General features: G+C 47.4%; 1 protein-coding gene across 1 annotated transcript; it reads right to left on the bottom strand.

Moving 5' to 3' along the window:
• Positions 1–21,413: 21,413 nt before the first annotated feature.
• NPBWR1 (neuropeptides B and W receptor 1) lies at positions 21,414–23,150 on the bottom strand. Its single transcript, XM_023248443.2, has one exon. It carries the CDS (start codon positions 22,777–22,779, stop codon positions 21,790–21,792), a length of 990 nt encoding a protein of 329 aa, XP_023104211.1. The 5' UTR covers positions 22,780–23,150; the 3' UTR covers positions 21,414–21,789.
• Positions 23,151–24,550: the final 1,400 nt, after the last annotated feature.

The raw sequence follows: 24,550 nt of genomic DNA, 5'->3' as shown, positions 1-24,550 counted from the left end.
TCTCCTTTTAGAAAGCCATTTAGAAAACGGAGCGCAATCTGGCTTTTCCCTTCCTGTGCCCTAACTCCCATTCTCAGGCTTTAGGTTTGCCGGTAAATAGTGAACCCAGGAAGCCCTCGGCACCCACCCTGCTTCAACGAGGGCAGAGCCCCGGGGCTGTGGCCCTCGCTCTGCCTACCTGTGACCTCACCATGTGGCCCTGAGGCTTGCTATGTGCCCTTTAGGACTCGTGAGTGCTAGATCCTGATGGTTGTTGCTGAGACACATCCTGCCATCATAGTAAGACCTCAAGGGCCAGTCCAGTCACACAAGACTTCAGGCAAATGCCTGTGGGGGCTTGCCACAAGCACTGTGGGCCCGGGAGAGTGCCTCGGGCGTTTCTAGCCGATGCATCACTCTCGCGGGAGGCTGAGGTCAACACTACACGCTCACTTGGATCCTTTTCCCACCAGCATCCATGGGGCGAGGGGGGCAGTGGGGGTGGCGGGAGATCCACAAGAGAATGTGGGAGCCGGGCAGGCCTGAGAGAGCTACCCTTGTTGGAGCACAGACGTGGGACCTGTCTTCCTTAGCAGACCATTTTTTACAGGAAAGAAAGATGTCTTCCAGGAAAAAAAAAAAAAAAAAAAAAAAAACAGCCATCCAAATGACAGGCTTAGGGACATGGCTCTGGGAGAAGAGTGGAAACAGACGCCAACTCCTGCTGCTGACGGGCAAGAAACACTTCCAACACCTGTACCCAAGGGAAGGCGCCCAGTCCCCTGGGCCCAGTGGGACAAATCCCTGTCTGGGGCCGGCCCGAGGGAGGGCCCAGTGTCCCCTACTGCCACGAAGGGGAAGTGTGCTGCCGTTGGGCAGTGGAAGGGAGGAGCAGAGGACGGCCCCGCCCCAGACGCCCCTCCCGCACCAGTCAGAGGGTGGCGGCCACAGGAGGAAAGCCAGAAGACTGAACCAGACCCACCCCTGGGGCCCAGCCTCACAGGCCGGCCTACAGGTGAGCCGGAAGAAGAGACCCAAGAAAGCCCCAGCACTACTCTGAGCACTGCCCTGAGCGCCCCCCTCAGTAGTCTGTCACTGGGGAGTCACAGGGTGCAGTAGAGGGGAGCTGGCCTGGGTCATGCTGAGACCTGAGAAACAGCCTCCAGCGCGCAGGCTCCACACTTGCTACCAAAGTCCCCGGGGGCCCGGGGGGGGGGGGGGGACTGGAAGGCTGTGGCACACCGAAGGGGACAAAGCTCCCACGGATCCCAGCCCGGCCCAGTTACAGACCGGGGTGATGCCGACCCTCATATTAATGACTGCCAGGCAGGGGACATGCCTATTTCGGGGGGGGCAAATTGTACTTTTTGTATACATATAAAACGACATCTGATATTCCTTTACAAATTACAACAGACACCGCAAGGAAAAGTAAGACTCGTGGACAGGAGACGAAGCAGTCAGTGGACCAGCAACCCCAGCAATCAGCCCAGATGTCCGGGCTGTCAAGATAGGAACTTTAAAATAGTTCTTATTAATAAATTAAATGACCTGGAGGGAAGAGAGGTGATGTGCGTGAAGACGCGGGGAACTTCAGCAAAATGTGGAAATTAGGTGCCTTCTGACCAGAAGGCACAGTCTCGGCGGGATGGCTTGGGGTCCTACGAGACCTCCCCGACCCTGACAGGTGACATGTGTCATCAACGGGAGAGAGAGCTCTCTCAGCCGGTTCCCCACAACCTCCCCCGGCCGGCTCTGGCCGGAAGCCCTTTCCTGGCTTGCTCATGGCCTGTGCACCAATACAGGAAAAGCTAGCTCATCAAAACGCCTCCAGGCATGAAAGCAGGACTGGACAAGATATCCACTCTGCTGCCTTTGTTGCTTACAAAAAGAAAAAGATCTGACAATCCAGGAATGGCACAGGGGTTGCCAAGAGGACAAAAGGTCTCCTTTTTCCCTCCAGTAAAACTCCAGAGAGACTGCAAGTCCCCATAAACAGAACCTGCAGGTACTTAGACAGGAACAGGACCCGTGACTCACGAGGAAACGGAGGACATGATTCATAAAGCGACATGACAAATGGCAAAGATACACAGCTTAACAGGGACCTAGATGGAGACAGCTTGATTACGCGTGGTGACAGTTTCTAGATTCGGAATCGGACAGTGTGAACGCTGAAGACGCATACTAATCTCACACAGCATTTGCTAGGGAGGAAATGTAGGGCAGGGAACAGTGGCCACCCCTCTTCTGCTACTGGCTACCTCCAGGTCCCGTTGACTCTCTTATCTATCTGTCTATCATCCATCTATCATCTATCTATCTATCTATCTATCTATCATCTATCTGTCTGTCTATCCTATCTATCTGTCTATCTATCATCTATCTATCTATTTATAGAGACAGTGCAAGTGGGAGAGGGGAAGAGAGAGAAGGAGAGAGAGAGAATTCCAATTCTGCACTCTGTACTTGGGGCTTGAATTCACAAACCGTGACATCATGACCTGAGCCAAAACCAAGAGTCAGACGCCTAACCAACTGAGCCACCCAGGCGCCTACCAATTGACTCTCTTTTTTGACCCAACAGAATCTGCGGCTTGATCTGCATCACGAGAGGCAGAGGAGGGAAACAAACCAGGACGCTACCGGGAATCACGCAAGGTAACCTGCCTTCCGTGGGTGCATTTCTGACGGAGGACAGTGCCTCTCTCACTTGTCAGAGACCCAGGTCCTTCTCTGCCCTGGCCAGAGAAACCCACTGCATGACTTTCAGATTCTCTCTCTTCCCTGCTTAAGGAACGTGTCCGGGGCACTCAGCCCTTATGAAGAAAACATAGCTGGATGTCCAATCAGAAGCAAAAGTCAAACCAACGACAAACTCAGACACTCCCAGGTCCAAAGTAAAAGTACAAGATACATACACATGCATCCCTGTCTGCTCAGACACCCACCTACCAACATACACACGGTAGGCACGCATGTGCACAAAGATCACATCATCTGGTTATACTTTCCTGGTGACATTCACCAGAAATTGTCTTGCTATTCATTTCTTCTTTGCTTGTCTTCCGTATACCGCTCTCATCTAGAATGGAAGTTCCGTGTGCACTGAGTCCCAGTACCCAGTACCCAGTACCCAGAAGAAAAACCTGCAACACAGTATATATTCCATCGCATCCGTTGACTTGAATCAGTGAATCCACACCCACATTTGCCTCCCGCTACGGTCCGGCTCAGAGAGAGTGAAAACTCGAGTGTGCCTAGACTGTGAAGAGAGAGAACCAGGGGCGAGTGACGAGGCAGGGGCAAGACTAACGGATGAGAGTATTTCATGAGGGAGATGGGACCACAGCACGGGCACCAGCTTCAGCTTCAGGGGAAGGAAATGGTATCGACAATTACGCCAAAGCTGGAGGGCAGGGGGCATGTGGAAGAGTAAGAAAGAACCCCCACTTACCCTGCCCTCCTTTAAAGACGATCGGTGGAAAGACCATCTGTTGCAAGTGGAAAGGGGTGAGCGGTTAGTTCAGGGTGTGTTTGTTTGTTTGTGGGACTAGAGCTGGACTCCTTTCGCAGGGCCCTTTTCTGATGGTGATTATCAATTTAAAAATGTAGTCATCTGCTCAGCTCTGAATGTGATCCCAGATGGCGGGAATGCTGTCAGCACGGCGCCCAGCACAGAGTAAGGACTTAGTAGATGCTCCTTGAGTAAGAGAAAAGTAAAGGTGTAGAAAATCCCCTGAAGCCAACTGAAGGGGGGTGACTGGGATCACACAAGTGGATCTCCAGTTGGGACTGAGGGCTCGCTTGGGGCAGTCCCTGGATATCAACTGTGCCAATCTAAAGGCAAATGGCCCGAGGGTCTTACCACCTATGTAACCTTGGCTCAAGTATCCTGAGTTTTTAAGCCTCGGTTGTACCCTTTCTAAAACAGGTGTGGCCAAACTATCTGCACAGGGATGTCATCTGGAGAAAAAAGAAGGACGCTTGTCAAACTCCTAGGCCAGGACAATATACACACGAATTACTGGTTGCCTGATGCAGTTTACTGTATCTTGATGGTTTCGTGGATTCCGCGAGAGCATACCAGAAGCCAAGAGCCAGTCGTGGCCGCCTCTGTGTCCCTAATGTCTAGTATGGTGCTCAGTGGTATACGAACATGGCAGAGGCTTATAGCTGCCCCCTCATATCACTTCCCTCTTTCTTTCTCACAGCACTGATTGTATTCCAAGTAAAGATGTGCACAGCTAAAGCATGCACTTTGCCAGGCTTCCTTGCAGCTCAGGGTACCATGGGAAATGGTCCCGGATGTGTGTGCAAATCCACTGGACATCTCCAGGGAAATTGTGGCTTTTTCTGTAAGAGTATGACCTCATCCTTTGTTTCTTTTCTTTCTCCCTGAAGGGAACGTAGGAAATAGGCTGGAGTTGGGGCAGGCTTCTTGAGATGATGAAGTGGCAAGACAGTGTAAGAAGGAGTTTAAAGGACCTGGTACATTCATGACATCACAGAGCCATCACATCAACTGAACTGCTGGCCTCCAGACTTATAAGAAACATTCCCATCCAAAAAAAAAAGGAGTCATGTGGAGACTAACAGTACTCATTTGGTTATCATCTATCAGTTACTAAAAGGCTAATTTATCTTGTAGTGAATCGCCCAGGTCTATCAACATTCACATAACAGAATTAAAAGGAGGTTATGTTTAAATTGATTGTATCTGGAGAAATCCAAGTATTTGAGATTATATAAAAATAACATCCGGGGCACCTGGGTGGCTCAGTCGGTTAAGCGTCCGACTTCGGCTCAGGTCATGATCTCATGGTTCGTGAGTTCGAGCCCCGCATCGGGCTCTGTGCTGACAGCTCAGAGCCTGGAGCCTGCTTTGGGTTCTGTGTCTCCCTCTCTCTCTGCCCCTTTCCCACTCAGGCTCTGTCTCTCTCTCAAAAATAAATAAACATTAAAAAAATTAAAAAATAAATAAATAAATAACATCCAAGTAAAGCTACTGATAAATTAAAATCCTGATGTGTTAATCATGTAGACGTCACTGTTGAATTAACAATTTAAGTTTCCTCACAACAATATATTTCCAAACATATGTCAAACTCAAAATAATACAGAAGATGAACATAATTGTTGGAATTGTTACAGGCCAGAATTATTTTAGGATTATATCAATGTTTTAAATTTGGTGGGTTTAATTGAACTTTGCAGTTTTGGCTTTAAGAAATCAGACAGTTGGGGCGCCTGGTGGCGCAGTCGGTTAAGCGTCCGACTTCGGCCAGGTCACGATCTCGCGGTCCGTGAGTTCGAGCCCCGCGTCCGGCTCTGGGCTGACGGCTCGGAGCCTGGAGCCTGTTTCCGATTCTGTGTCTCCCTCTCTCTCTGCCCCTCCCCCGTTCATGCTCTGTCTCTCTCTGTCCCAAAAATAAATAAACGTTGAAAAAAAAATTAAAAAAAAAAAAAAAAGTTTAAGAAATCAGACAGTTACATAATCATGAGAAAATTGATCTGAAGGGAACCGGGTGTATTTACACAAAAGATCCAGCAGACTTGAATAATTAATAATTGTGAGTATTTTTTCTAACAAAAATTGTCTCACTGCCCCATCTGGTGGCTGCAGTCAAAACCAGACTTTTATCAGCTCCCTGGGTTTAAATCATTTTCAGGATTTTTTTTTAAATTTCGAAGAAAATGTACCCAAACTTTAAGCTCCGGTGATAAGTGCAAAAACATGCAGCGAAGCTGCCTTAAACCTCGGTGTCCGGGTTTAAAGATAGTCATTTATCCCTCTACTCAAAAGCGTTCATTGAGGACCTATTGTCGAAAGATAAACCATATTAAAAAGTTTCAGAGTTCATGTGAGAAACGCATCTACTTAAACCAGGCAGCACCAGCCTGGAAGTGATCTGGATCATTCCACCAGGAGGAGGCAGGGGAAAAACTTTCATGGAGAAGAGGTGGGAGCAAAGAAAGGAAATCATCTGGGTAGAACGTAAGCAGTTCCTGCATTTGGGAAAGGCTGTTTGGCTGTTTGTGACTGTTTCGACTTCTCAACCGTGAGCCATTCCCAGGCTTAATTTTCGGTTTGCTCACACGGACTGGAAAGGCGCTAGAACCACCACACTCCAATGGCCTCTTTGTTTAGTTAATTTAACAGCACTGCACACCAGATCGTTTTAAACGTCAGGATTAAGGGGTAATCCAGGAAACCTCCTCCAGCGCTCTCCGAGGGCTCGCATTCCTGCGGGAAGCACAGGCCAAAGGTTGAGTAAATGAAGAAACAAAACACCGAGAAATTGTAATTGAAACAAACAAGGAGTCAAAATGCAGAAGAGCAGCTAGTCGTACGGCAGGATCTTCCTTGTAAGGAGATAAAATTTAGGTTGCCTTCAGGGACAAGAAAAAAATTGGCCAAACCCAAAAAGTCAGAAGGGTTATGAGCCCCCCCCCCCATTTCACGGTCTATATTTGTACCGAAAATCAAGATCAAGTGATCTTTGCCCTTCTGCTCTTGGGAAGGTTTCTGTCCTCCCACACGAGAGCTGAGGAAGCATCCCAGGCAAAGCAGACAGCAGAGAGCAGGTGCAGTGGGCAGGGGCTGGGCACGGTCATGGTGCAGGCAGGTCCCGGCTGCTGCAGTGTGGTGACGACGGTAAAAAGTGGCCACGTCATGAAGGAGCGTGGAATCATGCAGTGCCTTCTAGAACGTCGTAAGGAATTGGGATTTCACTCAAACTGTGATTTCAGAGACATATCCAGGGCAGCGAATGAAACTTTATATTTGAACGGGATCACTCTGGCTGCTACCTGGAGGGCGGATGGGACAGAAGCAAGAATGGAAGTCAGGGTGTCCGCTGCAAGATTGTCTCAATAGTGTTGGCAAGAAATGGTAGTGGGTTGTGCTAGGGTGACTTCAGTGAGGAGGGAGAGAGAGGGACAGAACCAAGGACAGAGAAAAGAGTGCCGAGCACTCATTCGAGATCTAGTTTAAAGATAGAATCAAAAGCCCCTGCTGATAAACAGAAAAAGGACAGATGATAGAGACAGAAAAAGGACAAGGGGATGGAAACGAATGTCCAGATGGATTCGGGAAGAGCAGGAACACACAGGTGTAGGCTGGGGCTGGATTGGGGAGCAAGTGGTCTGTTTAGGGGGCTTGTCACACAGAAGATCGTTTTTGAGACATCTGAGTCACATGTTAGGGGGAAGTGAGATGTACAGTTGCATATAATTGACATCTTCTGGAACCGCACGGTTCTCTTTTTCCTATTCTCTATCCCTGGTTTTTCTCTGTCAACCAGGAGTTAGTCAAACGCTTAAGTTATGTATCCATTACAGCACCTGGAATATGTCTGTGAATATGGACATTACAGTCCGTGGTATCGGACAGCCCTCAATGTCAGGCTGTCAGGTCATTAGTCGTGCTAAATTGGTTACCTGAAAATCCAACGAGATCTCTCCTTTAGAAAGGTACCCCCTTTTCCCCTGACACTTAGCAAGTAATCTCTGGAGTGCTATTTCGGGACTATGCAAATATTCTTGTTCTCAATAAACCTTTCACCCAACGGTCTTTGGCGGCATTCGTTGACAAACCTCGCCTGAATCAATTATTACAAAGTGGTTGATGGGCTAACCGCAAACTGGCGATTTTTCTAATTCTGTCGTTCCTGCTACATCCATCAGCTGGCATTCATCCACAAAGAAAACTTGGAGGAAAAAATGTTTTAAGATGTTGAAGTTACTAGAATGCCGATAAGCATCCTGTAGTAGAAGGTAGATGTAGGTAATTCAGAAGAGACTGGAGATAGCCAAGAGGAACAGCTGAGAAGGTGAGAAAAAAAAAAGACTCAAGAGCACACGTGATGCAGGGGGTGGTGCCTGATGGGGGGGAGACACCCCCTTCATGTGGTAGGAGGGAGAAGGGAGGGTGGAGGGCCGTAGACCTTAGATGTGAAAAAGTAAGGGCGTGATTCTCCTTCCAGCCATACCGTAAGGAAATGGTCTTTCCAAATATAAGACGTAGGCATGAAGATGATGCCCACGGTGATAATAAAGAAAAAATATTTGAAGTAAGAATAGTAAAGAAACAACAATAGAGAAAGGGTAGAAGCTGTTACATTTTCACTGTCTGTAGAATATGATGCCACTAGAAACAATAATTAAGAAATCCGTTAGAGGGGCGCCTGGGTGGCGCAGTCGGTTAAGCGTCCGACTTCAGCCAGGTCGCGATCTCGCGGTCCGTGAGTTCGAGCCCCGCGTCAGGCTCTGGGCTGATGGCTCGGAGCCTGGAGCCTGTTTCCGATTCTGTGTCTCCCTCTCTCTCTGCCCCTCCCCCATTCATGCTCTGTCTCTCTCTGTCCCAAAAATAAATAAACGTTGAAAAAAAATTTTTTTAAATAAATAAATAAATAAATAGAAATAAAAAAAAAAGAAATCCGTTAGAAAGAGAGGAACCCAACAAGAGAAAAAACTCATTTTTTTCTGAAGTTTTCTGATGAATACGTTCTCCTGTTAAAAAATAAGCTGCGATTTTTTTTGAACATTGTGATTTTTTTTTTCTGCATGAACCATCCTTAAGGTGGCAGGCAAGCCCACTTTTCACAAATACCTTAAACAACTAGAGAGGAAAACCTAAACTCCTACAGGTTTAGTCTATCAGTGCGGCCCCTCCTACTGAGAATAACAAATAAAATTAATCAAACCAGTTTTCATTTCTACGTACTGAGCGTAAACTACTATTCACAAAGAGAATGCTATTTTGAGGGTTATTTCTATTTCAGTATATCAATAGCAGAGGCAAATAGACCTTTGAAGCACTCCAGTGGGCCAAAGGAATAGTTCTCACGTGAGCGTTTTTTTAATCCCTACAATCAAGAGATCCCTCTGCTCTGGGAAGCCTAAACACAGTCAATATTTTGATATTTTAGGCACTATGACTAGTTACTCAAATGTTTCTTCTGCGGTATTATAAAATAGAATTTAAATAGTGATTGGGCAAGAAAAAGCAAAAACTTCTGAAAAAAGATCAGTTCAAGGCAGGCCCCAAATCATTTATGCAATGATATGTAAGAGGAACCTGAGTGGCTCAGTTAGTTAAGCATCTAACTCTTGATTTCGGCTCAGGTCATGGTCTCACAACTTCATGAGTTTGAACCCCACATTGGGCTCTGCACTGACAGCTCTCTCTCTCTCTCTCTCTCTCTGCCCCTCCCCTGCTCCCACTCTGTCCGTCTTTCTCAAAAGTAAATGATAAAAAAAAAAATCTTGTCCAGCATCTCAGTTTTACCACAATAATGCCACGCAGCTCAGTGGCATACGATGACAAGATCTCCTTCTCCACAGAGACGTCGGCTGAGTAGCTCTGTTCCGCATGTCTCATTGTGGGATCCAGTCAGGGGGCTTTAGAGACACTGCCACCTGCAGCACCCACAGAACCTGATTTAAAGGGTCTCAAAGGCAGGGGCACCCTGGGTGGCTCAGTCGGTTGACCATCTGACTTCGGCTCAGGTCATGATCTCGTGGTTCGTAGTCTGAGCCCTGCATCAGGGTCTGTGCTGATGGCTCAGAGGCTGGAGCCTGCTTTGGATTCTGCGTCTCCCTCTCTCTGCCCCTCCCCTGCTTGCACTCTCTCTCTGTCTCTCTCTCTCTCAAAAATAAATAAACATTAAAAAAAAAATTTTTTTTTTTAAAAAGGTCTCAAAGGCAGCCTGGGAGTATCAGAATAAAGCTGCCCAGGCCAGCCTTGCCCAGGAATGTGGGGGGGGGGGCACAGAATTATTGTAGAGATGCATTTCTGCTTCAAGTGACTTGCCTTTCTTTGACAAGACTGCATGTAGGTATCTCCAAAGAGCAGGATGTTTGTTATTAGAGATACTTAGCATTTTGCGGTTCTTGAATTTATTATTTCATTTCCAGCCGTTTTATGGCATTTTAGATGACATATCTACTTTTATACACTTTTTCCCAAGTAACTCATTTCGTTCTGAGTTCTTCTAGATCAATCAGAAGATTCCCCAAAATTTCATCAAATCTGTTGCTTCGGGGAACGATGTCCCCATAGATCATTTGTGACTTCACACCTCCTCACGAGAAGATCTAGTAACTATTCCTGGATAAGACAGCGCTGAGAGAATTCTAGCACATGGAGGGGAGGCTGTGGCAGCCCCTGCACCCCAGAGGCCACGACAGACCACACTGGAAGGGAAGAGAAGCGGGTCACGCTGACCACATTGCCCCTCCCCCAGCCAGCGCCGCGCCACCCAGAGAGTCTTCCCGAGTCTATGGCTCCCCCAGTAAGAAAAGAGAAACCAGAGGGAACAATCAGCATTGTGAACTGCTTTGTGGGGCCTCTGCTCTGGTTTTGCTCCACTGGGATCTCCAGGGTATCTGCAGGGTCAACAATTAAGAGTCAGACTGTGTCTGACAAGGGGGAGGGGCTCACAACCACCAGCACTCAGATCTTGGCAGAGGAAGTTCATACTTGCGGAGCCCAAGCAGTCGTCCCAACCAGCGGCTTTGCTCATCTACGGGACCAAGTCAGGGGTGTGGTCTGCCCCGGGGAACTCAATGGGATACAGGTCTGCCTGATTTGGGTCTTGAGAGAAGGAGTTTTGCTGGTCCTGGGGCTTGATCTTCCCATGTCCAGGCAGGAGAGCTGAGGTATAGCCCTACCTGCTGTGGAGTGTGGCCCCCAGCCCTATCTGATAGGAAGGGCTGGCAAGAACGCCTGGAAGCTTCTGTAAATAGCCCAGCAACATTCCATCTGAGAGGTCACCCACATCACAAGCAAGAGTGCACTGAGTATCCTGGGCAGGTAAACCTACCAGGTTCGCCCTGCAGAAAAGGAAAGCTATGGGCTGTACTCTCCCTTCTGGTGCCACCTGTAAACAGCTCTGTTGGGGGGGGGGGGCACTCAGTTTCCTGTGTCCCCTGATAAGGTTCCCTGGTTGGGCAGGCTGACACTGTATTCAGCAACAAGTGGCGCTACAAATTAGTTCTCTGCACAAATGCAGCGAGAAAAGCAGCTCCATAGCCACTAAGGCTCTCTGTGGTCTTTAGTCAAGCTGACCCATGTCACAAGTAGGATGGGCACACCCAGTGGGTTTCCCTGACCGGGATATTCAGGGCAGGCTCTGGCTCGTGATGTGGGTCCCCAGACAACAAGCTGTGCAGGTCCTGGGTCCCATCCCACTGCCCTGCCAGGGAAGAGAAGCTAATTCATAGCCCCACTTAACTGCTGAGCGTAGGACCAAGTCCCGGCTGGATACAGCCTGACCAGAGAATCCATGCCACCATGGAGCCCATCCGACAGCCTCACTTGGGCAGGGAACCAAGTCAGCAGTTGTATCCAGCTGTTCTCAGCCAGTGGCACAACCCCCACCTCCAACTTCAGAGCTTGGACAGTTGCCTTGCCTAAAAATAGACCTTGATAGCAGGCTTTCTTGCCCCAAGATGTTGCCACCAGACACATCCAGAAACCCAAACTGGGCTGACTGGTGAAAACCGCCTCTACCAGGGGCACCTGAATGGCTCAGTTGATTAAGTGTCCAACTTTAGCTTAGGTCATGATCTCGTGGTTCATGAGTTCAAGCCTCGCATTGGGCTCTCTGCTGTTGGCATGGAGCCTCTTTGGATCCTCTGTCCCTCTCTCTCTCTCTCTGCCCCTCCTTCACTCATTCCCCCCTTCTCTCAAAATAAATAAATAAACTTAAAAAAAACTGCCTCTACCAAAACAAAACTGCAAAGTCTAAAAGAGGGGACCACTTTCTCTAATATGCAGATACCAATGTAAGAAATCAAGGATAACAAAAAATTAGGTAAATATCACACCACACACACACACACACACACACACACACAGTTCCAATAACTAACTCTAAAGAAATAGAGATTTGTGTACTTTCAAAGAACTCAGGATAGTTCCATTAAAGAAATTTGGTGAACTAAAAGAACACACAGAGGAACAATTAAATAAAATTAGGAACATAATGCATGGAGAAAAAAAAAAACAATACAAGAATTTCAACCAAGAAGTAGAAACCATCAAAAAAAATACAAACAGGGGCACCTGGGTGGCTCAGTCGGTTGAGCGTCCGACTTCGGCTCAGGTCATGATCTCACGGTTTGTGAGTTCGAGCCCCGCATCGGGCTCTGTGCTGACAGCTCAGACCCTGGAGCCTGCTTCTGCTTCTGTGTCTCCCTCTCTCTTTGCCCCTAAGCCACTCGCATTCTGTCTCTGTCTCTCTCAAAAATAAATAAACATTTAAAAAAATAAAAAAAAAATACAAACAAAAATCCTAGATCTGAAAAACACAATAACTAAACTGAAGAACTCAGTAGACAGTTTCAAAACAGACTCTGTTATGCAGAACAAAGAATCAATGACCTGGAAGATAGGACACTGGAAATTAGCCAGTCAGAGGAGCAAAAAAAAAAAAGAATGAAAAAGAGTGAAGAAAGCCCACTGGACTTGTGGGACACAATGAAAAAAAAACAATATTCATATTGGAAATTCCAGAAGGAGAAGAGAAAGAAAAAGGGACAGAAAGTATATTGAAAGCAATAATGGCTGGAGTGCCTGGGTGGCTCAGTCGGTTAAGCATCCAACTTCAGATCAGGTCTCACAGTCTCATGATCTCACAGTTTGGGTGTTTGAGCCCCGCATGGGGCTCTGTGCTGCCAGTGAAGAACCCACTTGGGATTTTCTCTCTCTGCCTTTCTCTCTCTCTCAAAATAAACAAATAAACTAAAAAAAAAAAAAAGCAATTATGGCTGAAAACGTCTCAAACCTGAGGAGAGAAATAGATATCCAGATCCAAGAGGCCCAAAAGATCCCAAATGGGTTAAATCTGAATAGGGCTACACCGAGGTATGGTATAATTTTCAAAATACCAAGAGAGAACTTTGAAAGTAGCAAAAGATATGCAAGGGAACTCACACGAGACTATCAGTGAATTTTGCAACAGAAAGATTTCAGAATGGTATGGGATGAGAGCTATAAAATATTGAAAGAAAAAACTGTCAACCAAGAACTCTATACTTAGCAAAACCATCCTTCAGAAATGAAAGAGGGATAACTCTTCCTGAACAAAAAACAACAACAACAAAAGCTGAGGGAATTTATTGCCACTAGACATGCCTTACAAGATATTCTAAAGAGTCCCTTGAGTAGAAATAAAAGGATGCTAATCGACATCATTAAAACATAAGAAAGCAGTGTAAAACTCACTGGTAATGGCACATATACAGTCAACGTTAGATTTGGCACATAATTCGCTTACAACTCTAGTTTAAAAGTTTAAAACAAGTACTAAAACCAATCATGACTGCAAAAACCTGTTATTAATTACACAATATAAAATATAAGTAAATTGAAACATCAATAACCTAAAATGTGAGGGGGAGGAGAAGGAAACATGAAAAGCGTTAAGAATGCCTTTGAAGTTGTTATTGATTTAAACAGAGTGCTATAATGTGAGAATATTTGTATAAGCCTCATGGTAACCACAAGGGAAAAATCGGTATTAATTGGACAAAAGAACACGATGAAGAAGTCAAACCATACTGATTCCAAAAGACATCAATACACAAAAATAAAGACAGCAGGATAAGGAACAAGAGGCAATGGATCTACAAAACAACCAGAAAACAATGAACACAATGGCAATAGTTTTTACTTGGCAATAATTACTTAAAATGTAAACAGATTAAATTTATCGATCAAAAGACACAGAATGGCTGAATGAATAAAAAATTCAAGATCCAATGATAATGCTGCCTACAAGAGATTCACTTAGCCTTAAAGGCACATAGAGACTGAGAGTGAAAAGATGGAAAAAAAAATATTTCAAGCAAATGGTAACAAACAAAAACAACAGCAAAAGCATGGCTATACTTACATCAGACAAAATAGACTTTAAATTCAAAGTAGCAAGGAGTTCCCAGATGGCTGGGTCATTTCAGTGTCTGACTCTTGGTTTTGGCTTAAGTCATGATCTCATGGTTCTTGACTGCACGCTGTCAGTGCAGAACCTGCTTGAGATTCTCTCTCTCTCTCTCTCTCTCTCTCTCTCCCTCTGCCCCACCCCTGTTCACGCACATGCACATGCTCTCGCTCGCTATCTCTCTCTCTCTCAAATTAAGTACATAAAAACTTAAAAATAAATTCATTAAAAGCCGCAAAAGGAGACAAAGAAGATAATTATTTAATGATAAAGTTGTCAATCTATAGAGAAGATATCAATTATAAATATGCAGGGACCCAACAGCAGAGCACCTAAACATTTAAGCAAAAACTAACAGAGCTAAAAGGAGACATAAACAGCAATACTATAATAGGGATTTTAATACCCCACTCTCAACAATAGATAGATCATCCAGAAAGAGAATCGACGAGGAAACAGTACATTTGAACAATACAGACCAAATGGGCCACACCAGAATACAGAACATTCTATCCAACAACAATAGAATATACGTTCTTTTCAAGTACACAAGGAACATTTTCTAGGATAGACCATATGCCAGGCCCAAAAAAACAAGTCTTAGCAAATTCAAGGCTATTGAATGCATACCAAGTATCCTCTCTAGCCACCATGGTAAGAAATGAGAAATGAATAGCAAAGAGAAACTGGAAAAATTACAGTTACATTAAAATTAAACAACACTCAAAAAAAAAATTAAAAAAAAAAAAAAGAAAGGGGCGCCTGGGTGGCGCAGTCGGTTAAGCGTCTGACTTCAGCCAGGTCACGATCTCGCGGTCCATGAGTTCGAGCCCCGCGTCGGGCTCAGGGCTGATGGCTCAGAGCCTGGAGCCTGTTTCCGATTCTGTGTCTCCCTCTCTCTCTCTGCCCCTCCCCCGTTCATGCTCTGTCTCTCTCTGTCCCAAAAATAAATAAACGTTGAAAAAAAAAATTTTTTTTTTTTAAAATTAAACAACACTCTTCCCAACAACCTATGGATAAAAGAAGACATTAAAGAGAAAATAAAGAAGCATCTCCAGACCAACAAAAATGGAAACACAACATGCCAAAACTTATGAGACACAGCAAAAGCAGTCCTAGGAGGGAAGTTCATAGCAATAAATGCCTACATTAAGAAGCAAGAAAGATACCAAATAAACAACCTAACTTTATACCTTAAGGAACTAGACAAGAAGAACATACCGAAACCCAAAGTTAGCAAAGTAATCTAATAAAGATTAGAGCAGAAGTAAAAGAAATAGAAGACAGGAAAACAATGGAAAAGATTAACCAAAAGCTGGATTTTTGAAAGATAAACAAAATTGACAAACTTGTAGCCATACTAGCCAAGGAAAAAGAGACAGGACCCAAATAAACAAAATTATAAATGAAAAAGAGAACATTACACATGAAACTACATCAGTTGAAAGGGTCACAAGAGGCTACTATGAATAACCATCTGGCACCAAGCTGGAAAATCTAGAAGAAATGAGAAAATTCTTAGAAACATGCAAACTACGAAGAAAGGAATGAGGAAGAAATAGAAAGTCTGAACAGACTGGGTGGCCTGGGTTGGCTCAGTCAGTTGAATGTCTAGCTCTTGATTTGGGCGCAGGTCATGATCCTAGCTAGAGTGGTGGGATCGAACCCTGAGTTGGGCTCTGCACTGAGCATGGAACCTCTCTCTCTCTCTCTCTCTCTCTCTCTTAAAAAAAAAAAACAAACAACCCAAATAGACTAGGTAAGGAGATTCAATCTGTAATTTAAGATCTCCCAATGAAGAAAAGCCCGGGACCAAATTGCTTCACTAGTGAATTTCACTAAATATTTCAAGATGAACACCAACTTCCCTCGTACTCTTCCGAAAACGTTGAAGAATATGGAATTCTCCCAAACGCATTTTATGCCACCAGCATTAGCGTGACACCAAAGCCAGAAAAGGACACTACCAGAAAAGAAAACTACAGACCAATATTCCTGGTGAATGCAGATGACAAAGTTCTCAACAAATAGTAATGAACCTAATTCGGCAGCACATTAAAAGGATTTTTACCACGATCAAGTGGGATTGATACCTGGGGTGCTAGGATGGCTCAACATATGCAAACCAATCAATGTGTTACATCATATTAATGGAATGAAAGAAAAAAATCATATGCTCATCTCAGTAGACGCATAAAAAAGTATCTGCCAAAATTCAAGATCTGTTCATGCTAAAAACGCCTAATGAATTAGGTGTAGAAGAAAGGTACCTAAAAATAATGAAGGTCGTATATGATAAGCCCACAGCTAACATCATACTCATTGGTGAAAGGTTGAAAGCTTTTCCTGTAAGATCAGAAACAAGACAAGAGTGCCCACACTCATGACTACTCTTCAACAAAGTGCTGGAAGTCCTTGCCAGAGAAATCAAGTGAGAAAAAGAAATACAGGAATCAGAATTCGAAAGGAAGAAGTTAAGTTGTCCTGTTTGTACCTGCATGATTTTATATGCAGAAAATCCTAAAGATTTCACCAAAAACTGTTAGGTCTAGTCAACAAATGCAACAGAGTGGCAGGATGTAAAGTTAACAGATTAAATTCAGTAGCATTTGTATATACTAACACTCAATTATCTGAAAAAGAAATAAAGAAAACAATCCCATTACAATAGCATCAAAAACAATATAATGTTTAGGAATAATCTTAACCAGGCAAGTGAAAGATCTCTCCTCTGAAAACCCCAGGACAATGATGAAAGAAATCAAAGAAGGTACAAAAAATGGAAAGGTATTCCATATTCATGGATTGGAAGAATTAATATAGTTAAGATGTCAATAGTACCCAAAGCCATCTCGAGATTCAATGCCCATCAGGATCTAACACCATTTTTTATAGTCGAAGAAACAATCCTACGATTTAAATAGAACCACAAAAGACCCCAAATAGCCACAGTAATCCCAAGGGGAAATAAATGGGATGCATCACACTTCCTCATTTTAAGCTTAGCTATAAAGACACATGCACCCTTATGTTTATTGCAGCATTATTTACAATAGCCAAGATATGAAACCAACCCAAGTGTCCATCCATAGATGAATGAGTAAAGAAAAAGTGGTATACATGTGTATGTATGTACACATATATAATAGAATATTACTCAGCCATAAGAAAGAATGAGATCTTACCATTTGCAACAACATGGATAGATCTGGAAGGTACGATGCTAAGTGAAATAAGTCAGGGAAAGAAAAAAAATATGATTTCACTCATATGTGGAATTTAAGAAACAAAACAAAGAAAATAGAGGTGAACAAAAAAACAGACTCTGAACTATAGAGAACAAACTGTTGGTTGCCAGAGGGGAGGTGGCAGGTGGGGGGGGGGGGGAGAGATGAAGGGGATTAACAGGACACTTACCCTGATGAGCACTGAGCAATGTACAGAATTGAATCATTATACTGCACACCAGAAACCAATATAACACTGTATGTTAACTATACTGGAATTACAAAAAACACCCGGGACACCTCTGCTGAGGTGTCTTTGTTAAAGAAAAGAGATGCTTTCTTCACAAAAACAGGTTGAGCTGACTCCCCAGGCCATGGTGCAGTGGGCCATCTGGTCAAGGACCGCACTTGAGGCATCTGCTGTGAATACAAACTACTCCTGATGCCAGAAGGTATTTGTCTAAAGAGAAATCCTGTTCCGGGTTGTGGGAAGCAAGCAGTTCGTCCATTTTAATAGTTTCTAAAAGATGTCATTTTACCTTTTCTTCCCTTTCCCCATTTTTTAATTGATGGAATCTGTCTTCAGGTAACCTTATAAGATAAGGCATAAATAAATAAATGTACCTTGCCCTAAACCGAAGGACAATGGCATCCATTGCAATCTGTATAAACAGAGGTACCATTAACATCCTATTTTCCATGAATGGTGCATCCCAGAGCACCACTCCATATGCAGAAAGCATGGGGATTACAGGGCATACGCTGTTTTGCAGTGGAGGGGGCCATGCAGCCCGACCTCGTCCAAGAACTTTTTTTTTTTTTAATTTTTTTTTCAACATTTATTTATTTTTGGGACAGAGAGAGACAGAGCATGGACGGGGGAGGGGCAGAGAGAGAGGGAGACACAGAATCGGAGACAGGCTCCAGGCTCTGAGCCATCAGCCCAGAGCCCGACGCGGGGCTCGAACTCACGGACCGCGAGATCGTGACCTCGCTGAAGTCGGACGCTTAACCGACTGCGCCACCCAGGCGCCCCAGGAACTTTTAATTTGTATATAACCTTTAGCAACACCATACACCTTCAAGATTCTGAATTAGGAGTGACGTTCTATTAGTAAATCTTACCCCTTATCCTCCCTTTGTATCCCATGATGAAACAGTACGCACACCTCGCTTAAAACAATTAAGTATCTCCAAGACATCAATGTCTTCTATGGCCTAATAATTCCAAATTACTCACTTGCCATACACCTCATCTCTGCTGGAGCAGGAGGAGACGATTCCTAGAAGAGGAAATGGCTCTGGTTGGTCTTGATTAGTCTTTGTGTACCTGGCCAAATGCCCCCCCCCTTTCCTTGTATCTTACTTTTCCTGTATATGAAATGGGACGAATATGCCAGACTCAAACCTACCCTAGTAGACGACCATTATGTGAAGCATCCCCTGATCCTTTCCTTAATGGGGGTAAGTATAGATGAGTGCCATCCGAGGTGGGATATCGTCTGTTGTTTTCTCAGCAAGTTGCTGGGGAACAGCAAGCTTTCTCTAAGTGCCAGGGGTTTTCTGGTTAATTTCTCCACCTTACACATGTGAGCCCTACCTGTACTTACCGTTAATCAAATAGTGACGTGTGTGCTAAATAACATAAGCGATTTCTCTCCCATCTCACTCTCCACACGAGTGGCTCAAATATTAAACGAGGCTTGTGATTATAAGATAAAAGCTTATCATGCTTTTCTGCCCAGCCTACGTTCTAGAGTTTTTTGTCCTCATTAGCAGTTAGACATCATTCCCACAATCAACCGAAATAAAGAAGAGGATTTCATTCTTAATCTTGCCCTGTCAAACACTTCTATTTATTCGCTGGCTTCCCCATTTGGGGATCTTTTCCGCGGAGGCACTGAGGCGACTGAATGATGGTTCCCATGTTCTCGGGCAATGGAACATCCACTCATCAAACAGAAAATGTTTCAGCTTTTATTTTAAACTGCGTTTGTCTCAATGTGGACCAGCGATTTGGATATCTCCGTGCTAATATGAAGGCAACAACCTAGAAATGATGGCACAATAGTTTATCCAGGGATTAGGAAGCCAGGGCGAAAGTGAACTACTGAGTCCTACTTAATCCCACACACACCATGGTAGGTACGGACCCCAACCCAGGCCTTGCTGTGGCCAACACAACAATGTCAGTCCATCTCTTCCGACAGTCCCCGTCCGAGATTCCGAGACTGCCCAGGCGAACCCGTGGTAGTGATGATACGGTGGACAGATGGGTCACTCAGCTCTCCCCTGCTCTGTGTCCAGGGGATGTCAAAGTACAGCTGCAGAGTTTATGAAAACCGATGGAGTTTCAAATCCCCAGGATTCAACCGGCTGTGTTTGTGGCCAGATATCCACTTGATTCTTTGTCCATCACCAGAGATATAACGCGGCAGTGACTCTAAGCTTAAAACTTTAATTTCCAAAAGTCCCTCAAGATTCATAAAAGAATTTTGTGAGTCATAAAGAAAATCAATAAAATGTTTCCAAGAAATTTGAAAGATACTGCAATGAATTTCAAGGGGTCTCCGAAGGCCACCGGCCGGCAGAGGACTGCTCAAATGTACATTATTGAAAATGTAATGGAGACATTTAAAAAAAAAACCTGTATTTTGGACGATTTACCATTATTGGTTACCCAAGATAGAAGGTTTCTAAATTTACATTTTTTTTAAACTGATCGCTATGAATTACTGTTCTGAATAACTTTGAGGTCGAAGGAAGCAATTCTCATTGACCAAAATCAGAAAGGGAGTTTGCTCTCTCCCACGCAAAGGAGACTTTTTTCCCTTCTATGTATTTTTGAAAGGTATTTTGTACCTAAATAATCGAGAAATGGATTCACGCCCAGCAAACTAAGCAAGCAAAACCCGCCGGGAACATTCACACTCTCTTTCCACACCTAACCCTGCGCTATAGGAAACAGATGTTTCTAGAAATTTTCATTCCTGTTTGGACTCCATCCCAAAGAAAAACTTGCCCTTCGAAACACTGTAATCAATGACTCTAGGCTGGTTAAGGCTTTGCCCTCGTGTCTGAGACGTAAAGTGCCTATGATTGGGCAAATCGAAGCCTCAGTTCCCTCTCTTAATCCACTTGCCTCCCATTAGTAAAGACAGAAATAGAGATAGAGGGCTGGTCAGGCTCCCTTGTGATTCCAGAATCGGATTATTTACCGGGTTCACCTGACTTGCACTAAGGAACAAGCCACAGGGAATCGACAGCTCCCTGTGGAAAGGAATCCAATCGGGGCAAAGATGAGGGTCTGAGCCATTTCGGCTTCCTGGCTCTCCTTCGGGCAAAAGGGATGCAGAATGTGAGGAGAAGGGGATCGAAGGAACATAAACACATTTCTTTGTAATCTCATTCGGTCCTCACAGTTTCGTGACATTAGGCCATACATATTTCTGAAGTTCTCGGTCCTGAAAAACAATACTCGCACGAAGAATTGAGACGAACCGGTCCAAGCTGTAGGAGAGGTCACCTGGGGCAAAGGGGCATAGGAGGACTGAAGCCATTTGTGGAAAGCAGCGAGGACGGGGACCCCAGAAGTGTAAGGCGCAGTTCAGCAGGTGCGCTCCCAAGCGGAGCCGGATTTTAGGACGCTTTGCGCGGAGCAGCTGGCTCCGCAAGGGGGCGCCACCGCCGCGCGCCTGGGACACTCGCGGCTCCCGGCCTTGGCGAGCCGGGCGAGCCGGGCTCCCCCGGAGTCTGAGAGCCGTGGAGCATTTTCAAGTGAAAGCGGAGGCAGGAAAAGCGAAAGGCAGAGAGAAAAGGAGCTAAAACAGGAAAGGGGAACCTTCACTGTTCTTACCACCGTGGTGGGTAGTCACAGCCAAGCTCCAGCCTCCTTCACCCAAATCCCACGCCTCCGCCAGACGCACACACGCGCGCGCACACTCCCGCGCGCTCCACGGGCCCCCTAGCACCCCGGAGGAGTGGGCGATGGAACCCACGAGACCGGACCCGCTTCCGCAGCGATTAGGGCGAGGGAAGAAGGACTAGACAGAGGTCCTGGCCAGGCTGGTCGCGGGCTTGAGCAGTCAGTGCCGGAAATCGAAGAAGCAAGGTGCAGGGCGAGCGCGGGGCCGACGCCTGGGGGCGCCCGCGGCATCCTCCAGCCCCCGTCCCCGCCCGCCCCCCCCCCGCCCCCCCCCCGAATCCCGGGGATAGAGTCGAGGGCTCCACCTAGAGCCTGGGTTGCGAACGCCTTGGGCGGCAGGAGAGAGGGGGGCGGCGCAGAGGATTCCCAGCAATACCGGCCCCCTTCCCCTCCCCATTCCTCCCCTCCCCTGTCAAACTCGGGGGGTCGACTCGGTGTCCTTTGGCATTAGAGAGAAGTGAGCGTGCGTCCTCGGCCGCAACAGTCCTTATACTCCGTGTGCTCCCGCATCCTCGGGAGGGCTTCACCAATTCAAATTCGGACGCAGCCCTAGCGCGTCGGATTCCCGAGGTCTGAGCCGGAGCCTCAGGGAATCTGCGTCTCCGGCAAGTTTCCGAGCGCCGCGGGCGCCTGCTCCCTCCGCACCCGCCGGGGCTGGAGCGGCCGGGACCCGGGCGCAGGGCGCGCGCGGAGCGGAGCGGGGCGGGGGTCAGGCGGCAGCGCGGCAGGCCAGCAGCTGGCGGAGGCTCCTGCGGAAGCTGTCGTCCAGGAAGGCGTAGAGGAAGGGGTTGAGGCAGCTGTTGGCGTAGCTCAGGCTGGTGATGAAGTAGGAGGCCGCGATGACGAGCGGCGTCTGCGGGAGGTCGGTGGTGAGCGCCACCACGGTGCTCAGGTGGTAGGGCGTCCAGCAGAGGAGGCACACGGCCAGGATCACCACCACCAAGAGCGTCACCCGCTTCTTCGCGCGGTCCAGGGCCTTGGCGTGGCTGTCCAGCCGCATGGCGCGCAGCCTGCACAGCAGGACGCCGTAGAGGACGCAGATGGCGGACACGGGGATGGCGAAGCCGAGCACCAGCGTGTAGAGGCGGCTCGCCCGCCACCAGAAGGCCTCGGGCTGCGGGAAGACCAGCACGCACTGGCGCCGGCCCTGCTCGTCGTCGAGCCGGGCGAAGACGGCGAAGGGCAGCACGACCAGCGTCACGAGCCCCCACACGGCCAGGCTCACGGCGCGCGCCGCGCGGTACGTGCGGCCGGCCACCCGGCGCGACTCGGCCGTGGCCAGCACCACCAGGTAGCGGTCGGCGCTCATGACCGTGAGGAAGTAGAGGCTGGAGAACGTGTTGTACTGGTCGATGGCCACGATGAGCTTACACATGAGCTCCCCGAAGGGCCACCGCTGCAGCAGGAAGTCGGCGATGTTGACGGGCAGCACGAGCGTGAAGAGCTCGTCGGCGATGGCCAGGTTGAGGATGAACAGGTTGGTGACGGTCTTCGTGCGGGGCGCCCGCAGCAGCACGTACAGCACTGCGGAGTTGCCAGCCAGCCCCACCGCGCAGATCACCGCGTAGACGACGGGCACGGCCACGGCCAGCGGCGGCGGCAGCGGCGGCGGCAGGCTCGACGCGTTGGGGCAGCCCAGCGCGGGCCCCGGGCACGACGCGTTGGCGGGCCCCGGCTCCGAGAAGCTCTCGTTGTGCATGTCGGCGAGGGCAGTGGAGCCGGCGACCCCGTCTCCTCCACGGCCGCCCCGCCGGGTCTGCGGCTCCCCCGGGGGCCGCGTCCGCGCGGACCGCGCTCCGACTCCTGTGGCTCCACCCCCACCCCGCGGAGGCGCGTTCCCCGCCGTCCTCTTCCCCCGCGGTCGCCGCGGACTCTCGGGCTGCAAAACGGAATTGAGAGGCCGGGTTAGGCTGATAGACGTGCAGCGACAGCGAGAGGTGCGGCTCCGAGGGGAGGGGAGAGGCGCCGCGGCGGCCCCAACCTGCCCCCACGTGACCTCTCTCTGCCGCCTGTTGAAATCCTATGGTAACCAGTTGAACACCTCGAACAAAGTGCGACAGAGAAAAGAGTCCTGACCCTTCGTAGGAAAAATACCAACCTGTCTCTTCCGCTTTAAGACGCCCTTGGCCGACGCGGGTCTCCCACCTTCCGTGCGTTCTCTCCAAGAGTGAGCTCAGTAGCAGTCTCTAGGTCACCTAGCTAGCGGGGAAGGGGCCGCCTTTGCCCGGAGCGGGGAGGTGGGGAGACCGCCGACTGCCGCGGCGCCAGCCCGCCCGGCGTCCGCCTCCCCGCTTCGGCCCCGGGCGCCAGCGCGCGTCTACGCGGGTGCAGCCCCCGCGCTCCTGCAAGCTCCGGGACCGCGCAGCCGCGACTGCGCCCCCGCTGACCCGGCCGCCTCCCCACCGTCCCCCGCCCCGGCGGTGGGGTAGAGAGCCGCGTTTCTCAGCAATCCTTTTTTTTCCTTCCGTGTTAATTACATTAATAAATGAAAAGCTCTCCTGCTAAGAATTAAAGAGAAACAAAGCGGGGGGGGGGGGGGGCGGTGAGAGGTCTATTTTCAAAGAGCAATGCGGTTCTGGCTCCCATTCTACTTTTTAAAACCCCATACCCCAAAGGAGCTAATGCAATTTTAAATTTTAAGTTACATTTGTACTGCATCGCGACACAGAAGGGAGAAGTGAATGCAGTTTTAAAATACAAATCGCCCGTTTTCTAATACTCTGGCCTTCACAGGTGCAAGATCGTTCATAGCAAATAAAGGTCAACGATTTGAGATACTTTATTTAGTCTCTCTCTAGATGTTATGCATATACATATATTAGTGTACCACGACTCTTAATGCGTATTTCATAAAATGTTGCCGGTTGTTCAACACACTGTCCTGATTCTCCAACACACATTCCTGATTCTCCCGGGAAGAGAACTCACCCTTGCGTTCACAGCGCTGAGGCCGAGCGAGGCCGAATAAAGGCAGATCTGGACTGCGATCTCCCTCTCTCTCAGAGCCCCTACAGAAAGGAAAACTCACCCTAGGCACCCCACCTCTGACGACAGGATGAAATCAACTCAGTATTGGTTGTCTCCAGTTCCTGTTCTCTTCCTCCACCTTCCCTCTGGGAGAGCAGCAAATTAAACCACGGGGTTCTCTCCTTGCTTCCCTCAAACAGGTTTCCTTCCCACAAAAGCAGGCAAAAGTCCAAATAAAGTGCATTTTTTGGTCTCTTATGAGGCATTTTTAGAGGAGAGGCTAAGATACTGAGGAGGAGGCTGGGAGTAGCCGGTGGAAGAATCTCTGGGTGCAGGAATACAAACGCTTTATTTACCCACTCATTCTCTTTTTACTAGGCTCTGTGTAATTAAGCTCCCTGCAGTTTCACACTTTGTGAAGAAGATGACAGGAAATTCAGGCTATGTCCATGAGCTAAAAATATGCGAGAAAACACCATCTAATGTTAAGTGAAACAAAGAAG

This window comes from Felis catus, chromosome F2 (genome assembly GCF_018350175.1).
Source record: "Felis catus isolate Fca126 chromosome F2, F.catus_Fca126_mat1.0, whole genome shotgun sequence".
Lineage (NCBI taxonomy): Eukaryota > Metazoa > Chordata > Mammalia > Carnivora > Felidae > Felis > Felis catus.
This window is presented reverse-complemented; position numbering and strand designations above follow the sequence as displayed.

Coding starts and splice junctions, on each gene's coding strand:
- NPBWR1 (XM_023248443.2), bottom strand. CDS start 22,779: ATGCACAACGAGAGCTTCTCGGAGCCGGGGCCCGCCAACGCGTCGTGC.